General features: G+C 34.1%; 1 protein-coding gene across 3 annotated transcripts in view; it reads left to right on the top strand.

The window, feature by feature from the left end:
- Cep162 (centrosomal protein 162) overlaps nt 1–5,029 on the top strand; it is an 88,152-nt gene extending 83,123 nt beyond the window's left edge. For all 3 annotated transcript variants that reach the window (XM_048804876.1, XM_048804766.1, XM_048804813.1), the window contains exons 27-28: nt 1,518–1,652; nt 2,710–5,029. In XM_048804876.1, coding sequence (XP_048660833.1) covers nt 1,518–1,652; nt 2,710–2,919 — 345 coding nt within the window. In that variant the 3' untranslated portion in view covers nt 2,920–5,029. The remainder of the gene's footprint in view (nt 1–1,517; nt 1,653–2,709) is intronic.
- The last annotated feature ends 1,536 nt before the right edge of the window (nt 5,030–6,565 follow it).

The raw sequence follows: 6,565 nt of genomic DNA, 5'->3' as shown, positions 1-6,565 counted from the left end.
GTCAAGAACTATGTAATGTTTTGAACAACCAACAATAAAAATTTAAAAAAAAAAAAAGAATTCACATTCACTTTACTGTTAAGGCCATGAAGGGGGTTACAGGTGTAAAAAAAATATATATATATATATATATATATATTAATTATAAATATAAATGTCTGAGAATGTTATATGACAGAAAACTCAAAATTTTTTTCCATCCACTAAAATGTTTAGAGAATTGGGGATACAGCTTAGTGGTGGAGCACTTGCCTAGGCCCTGAATTCAATCTTCAACACCCCCCTCCCCCCAAAAAAAGTTTGTAGACATTGAAATAACATTTGATCATTCTGTGTGTGACTAGGCCTATATCAACTTTCTTAGTTCAGTAATCATCGTTGGGTTTGGGTTTTGTTTTTAACAAAAGAATTTTATGCCCAGAACCCATCACTGTAGCATGTTCTATAAGTCCTCTGCACTTTCTGCAAATCATCTCAAAGACTGCATGTTTCTTCGGTGACTAGTGATATCATCAGGGCTGACATTTAAAATATTTAGTTTGCTTCTAATTTAATTTGCCTTTACTTTCACTTTTTCCCCCCAACTAATTTAGGTAAGGTTTGTGATTTTTTTTTAGTATCACTATAATTGTAATAATAGTGTTTCCATATTATATGATTGAATTTGTTAATTTTACCCATTTTCTTTTTTTTTTTTGGTTTTTTTTTTATTATTATTACTGCCTTTTGATGTTAACAATTAGCTGAATCTGATTCCTTACGGAATTTCTTTTCAAGATTATATGGCATAAATAAAATGCAGTTAATTTTTTCACTAAGCCTAATATATAAGCCCCTAAAATCCCCTCTCTTTTACTCCTAAGTGGTATTAAACATAACCATTTTCTATGTGGGCTGTGGTATAAAAACACAGGTTCTGAACTAGATTGTAACTCCAGAAGGTCAGGGACTATGTCTTTGATCAATTGCTACATCCCCAGGTCCTAAGACAGCAATCAACACAGAAAGAATTCAGATTTCCATTATCTTTCCTTTATATACATATCTTTACTTGTGAAATAATCTACAAAAAAAATTATTTTTAAACAATAGTAGGAGAATTACAAATAAAATTACATGGAGTTGAATTCTGTGCATTGGACACTATAGTGGGTTGGGTGCTTTACATGGTTTTTTCCCCCTTTTTATCCTAAAAGTAATCACCTTGTTAATATTTTGTAGCAGGATGAATGCACTAAAGAAAATGCCCAACTTCATTTTGAGCCCCTAAACTAGATTAATATGTGGGAGGGAGAAGGTGCTCTAATCATCTAGAACTTCTTGAAATGTGAGAACAAGATGTTTTTTACTTCCTGAACATAAGGAATGAAAGTTATTAATGAAAGAATCCAAGATGCCTCTATCTAGATAAATTTTATACAATTGTTCTTGATTTTTTAAGATTACCTATTTAAAAAGGAATTATTTTCTTATGATCATAGTTTCTCAATTACTTCATACTTTAATTTTAATTTTAGATTGCAAAACTCTTAGAAGAATTGAGAGAAGCCAAAGAAAACCATACACCAGAGATGAAACATTTCATGAGCTTAGAAAAGAAAATTAAGCAGATGGAAATGAGACATAAGCAAAGAGAACAGGAACTTCAGCAGGTAAAGTAGTAGATCACATTTACATATTTTATAATCCTTAACTTTTAAGTGCCTTACTTTTTATAGTTTTAAGATACCCTTACCAAAAGTTACTTCTTAGAGTGTTTTGTTTTATTTTGATCTTGTTAAAAAATAAATTATAGCTCTTTAAGAGAAAATAAGCCTTTATCTCAAATACTTTGAAGATTGATTTGCCTTATATTTGGAGAAAGAAAAAATTTGTGCTCTTAATTATTGATTAGTGCCTAAGAAGTTTTACATCTTACCCGGGGAACAGGAATGTGGATGGGAACAATATTCCATATTCAAGTGATTTCAACAAATATTTGTAACAAATTTCCAATAAATTGTGATCATTAAAATATACCTAGTAATATATTTACTACATTTAATTATAAACAGATAAATTGATAGAAATTTAAAATAGCATATATAAGGATATGATATGTTTTAAGGTATTTGCCTTGGTGCTGATATTTATCTTTGCTTGAACAGTGTGTAGTCTGCTCAGGCTGCCATAACAAAATAGTGTGTACTAGGATGGCCAAAACGACCATTATTAGTTCTGGAGGCCAAAAGTCCAAGATCAAGATGCTGGTCAGTTTGGTTTCCGGTAAGGGATATGTTCCCAGCTTGCAGATGGCAGTCTTTTCTGTGTTCTCTTTTCTTTTTCCTTGGTTCATGCACACCAAGGAAAGGGAGAACAGGTGAGAGAGAGCTCTCTGATGGCTCTTAGAAGGACACCAGTCCTATCAGATCAGGGCTCCACCCTTGTCACCTCATTTAGTCTTATTTCTTTGCTCCAAATATAACCACACCAAGGGTTAGGACTTTTTTAAAACATTAAAATTTGGGGAGAACTCAGACATTCAGTCTATAACAATGAAAATTTATATACCCCTTAAGAGACAGAAAACAATGTATACATGCATAATTTTATGGTTGGCCTGAGTATCCCAGAGAAACGCCAGCATTGTCCAATTTTAGCTCTTTATGACTGAAATGTTCTTCACTCCCACTGTAAACTAAAAATAATGTGAGGCTTTTGTATTTGCAGATAATACAGCAAACACACCAAGTTGTAGAAACCGAGCAAAACAAAGAAATTGAGAAATGGAAAAAACTCGCACAGTTGAAGAATTACGAGCTGGACAAATTTCGCACAGAATTAGACTCAATACTGGATGTCCTTCGGGAGCTGCACCGGCAGGGGGTGGTTGTGCCAGTTGCTTTTGCAAATCAAGTAAATGCACCAAAGTTTTGCTAGAAACTCAGATTCATATGACCTCATTGAAAGGTATAAAAATGGATGAAAATGTACCATTGTCAGAAAGACAGCTTTTGACAATTAAGTGCTCCAGTCTGTTGCCAGAAGCAAACACCACCAAAATAATCTGCACCAACAGGGAAAATAAGTAAATAAAAGCGTCATGGTATGTTTTAACAAAAAGCATTAACTAATCACATTTTAAATGACTATGGACAGGTTCCTTAATGTCAGATGCTTATAACTAGTTAAGATTTACTATAAAAGGTCTCACATTCTAGAAATGGAAAGAAAAAATTGCACATTCTCTGCCACATTATTATTGACCAAGTATGTATTCTTAAATTTCTTTGTGACAGAAAAACACTTCCTCTTTCTCATGAAAATGAGTAAAAGCTTGTAAGCCCAGTGGCATGGACATCTCATCGATCCTAGCCAAGTTAGAATTTCCCTAGTAATTGAGATGACAATTCTAATTGAGATGGTGAATTCTTATGTCCTCCTAGTTTTCTGCTACTTCCTCTAGGTGGCTTTTTTTCTTTAACCTGATATAAAGTGGAAAATACATTTAACAAGTAGTAGGGGAGTTTGATTTTCCATTGTTTTAGTCTGTGTCTAGTCCTAATTTTTTGTAATTCTAAAATTATAAACAATATAATTTTTATCTTTTCTGTTGAAAAATATCTGTCCATTAGAAAAAATACAGATATGCATAAAAGTAGCTGCACTGTTATGTTACAATTCCCATTTTTAAAACAGATAGGAAATATGTGAGAGAGTGATAAGTCAAAGCTTTAGCCAGTTTGTTCTAAAAGTTCTAGACCAGCACTAATGATATGTATGAGCTATACGTGTAATTTGTAATTTTGTAGTAGCAACACTTAAAAAGGTAAGCAATAAAAATTGAATTTGGGAATTTTTTTCATAGAAAGTCTTCAGAATATATATTTATAGCACATTTCAATTTGGAAAAGCCACAGCCAAGTATTTAGTGATTACATAAGTGCAATTATAAAATAATAATTACAGAGTAAATACTTTATGAAGGACTGGTAACCTAGATCTTGGTGAAATTGTGGACAACCCGTGTAAGGTATGAAAGTTATTAAATATAAAGGATGTAATTATTGTCTTAACATTCAACATTTTTAATGTATCTTTCCTAAAAAGATAGTAAAATTATTATAGTTTATTGTTTTTATGTGAAAGAAAGAATTTTAAGTTATAAATAATTTATTTTCATTATTACTTGTGTGTGCTTTTTTTGTGTGTTGTGTTTTATCAGCATGCCTGTTCTGTCTACATATAGCTGCTCCCATCCCACCCTTTGCACTTTTGACTGCACTTGTACGTGGGTCATTTATTCCAAGCACAAAAAGCTGGTTCTGAAACACAAAGAAATGTAGAATATCAAATAATTCCTTACAGAAAAAGTATAACCTATGTTCTATTTTGGAATAAGCTTTGCACAGATTGGTATATTTTCATATTAAAGATCTGCAAGCATCATCAGAGGTATTTGTTACAACTAAAAACATCAGGAACCATACCCTATGTCTTAGTCATTGTTCTCAGGGTGCATGGATGACAGCACAGAAGATAGACACATTTAGGCTATTTCAAACAGGAATGCTTTCATGAAGATTAAAGCTCCAGAGATAATTGATCCTCTCCTACTGTGATTGTTAATTTTAGGTGTTGACTGGATTGGGTTAAGCCATAATTAGATAGGTTATTTTTAGGTATGAATGTGAGGTTTTTTTCCAGAAGAGTTTAGTATTTGAATCAGTGGACTGAAGGAGGAAGATCCACCCTCGCCCAGTGTGGAAGGGCACCATCCAAACAGTTGAGGAGAACCCAGATGGAGCAAAAGGCAAATTCACTTTCTTGGGGAACAAGGGCAGCCATCTTGGATATCAAAACCCCTTCCTGGGCCTTCAAACTCCGGGACTGATACCAGGAGCCCCCTGGTTCTCAGGTCTTTGAAATTAGACTGAAATATGTCACTAGCCTATTTAGTTTTCCAGTTTGCAGATGGTATATCACAGGACTTGTTCTCTATGATAGCATAAGCCAATTGCTGTAATAAATCCTCTCTGGTATCTAACAATCAACATATAATTTATTTGATCTCCTATTTTCTGGAGAACCCTAATAGTTTTGATACGAGGAATGGTTTTGTGGAGCCGAAATTTCAGTATGAGTTTCTTGAATAGGTTTTGGGGTTTCTGGAATTTGTAGTGATTAGACTATAAAAAAAACACTAAAGACTATTTCCAACAGTACAGAGAGCCCTGATAGCCACGGCATGAACTCTATGGAGATACACAAAATATCTACATTGGATACTCCTGATCATGCATGTACAAGAGGCAAGTGACGTAGTGACTCAGTATATGAGAAATGCATATACAGTTACAGTTGTTCTGGCAAAATGATGAAAGGATGCACTCAGAAATTCAAATTCCTATAGGAGCTCAGATGCTACATAAATAATCTAAGAGCTTCTAGGTGTGCCAGAGGGAGAATCAGTTCCCTAAAGTTAGGACTGAAAATCAAGCACAGTCCTTGTCATGGAATTGGCTGAATTTTGCAATAAGAATCAGTGTTCTCAGCCTCAAAGGGTGTCTCTTGTTAAAGTGAGAACACTGACGAAGAGCAACTTAAATAAGATGTAAATTTAACAAAGTGTGTTAGCTTTTTGTCACTGTGACCAAAATGCCTGACAATAACAACTTAGAGGAGGGAAAGTTTATTTTGGCTCATGGTTTCAAAGATTTCATCCATGGTAGGTTAACTCTTTTCTCTGGGCCCAAGGAAAGACAGAACAACATGGTGGAAGGGCATGGTGGAGGAATGCTGCTCACCTTATGATGGCTAGGAAGCAGAGAGAAAGAGAGGTTACAGGGAAAATGAACCCTTTCAAGGCATGTCCGCTGTTACCCATCTCTTCTCACCACACCCACCTGCCTATAGTTACCACCTAGCCCATGCAAACTAGGATGAACTGATTAGGTGAGAGTTCTCACAATCCAATCATTTCACCTTCAAATATTCCTCCATTAACACAGGAGCTTTGGGGGGACACTTCATATCTAAACCATAACATCAAGGAATTTAAATAAATAAGATGTGCATACATCTAACCAAAGAAGTAAACAGTCTATATACTAAAAACTGAAACATTGGTGAAAGAAATTGAAGATAACACAACAGGAAGATATCCCGTGTTCGTGAGTTGAAAGAATATTGTTAAATGACCAAATTACCCAAAGCAGATTTACTGCAATAGAAAAAATAATCCTAAAATTCAAATGGAACAAGACTCCAAATAGCTAAAGGAATCTTGAGCTAAAAGAGCAAAGTTAAAGGAATCACAACACTTGATATGAAAATATACTACAAAGGTATCTTAATCAAAACAATAGTGTTGGCTTAAAGGCAAGCACATTGACCAATGAAACAGGATAATGTTCAGAAGTAAACCTAGCTTTTACAAACATGATTTTCAATAAAGTTGCCAAGAATACTCAAAGGAAATATGATGGTCTCTTCAGTAAATGGTATTTGGAAAACTGGATACCCACATGCAGGAAAATGAATTCAGGACCTTATACCATATACAAAAATCATCTCATTAAGGATA

This window comes from Marmota marmota, unplaced genomic scaffold (genome assembly GCF_001458135.2).
Source record: "Marmota marmota marmota unplaced genomic scaffold, marMar, whole genome shotgun sequence".
Classification (NCBI taxonomy): Eukaryota; Metazoa; Chordata; class Mammalia; order Rodentia; family Sciuridae; genus Marmota; species Marmota marmota.
Note: the sequence above shows the minus strand (reverse complement) of the source record. Positions and strands in the feature narration are given on the sequence as shown.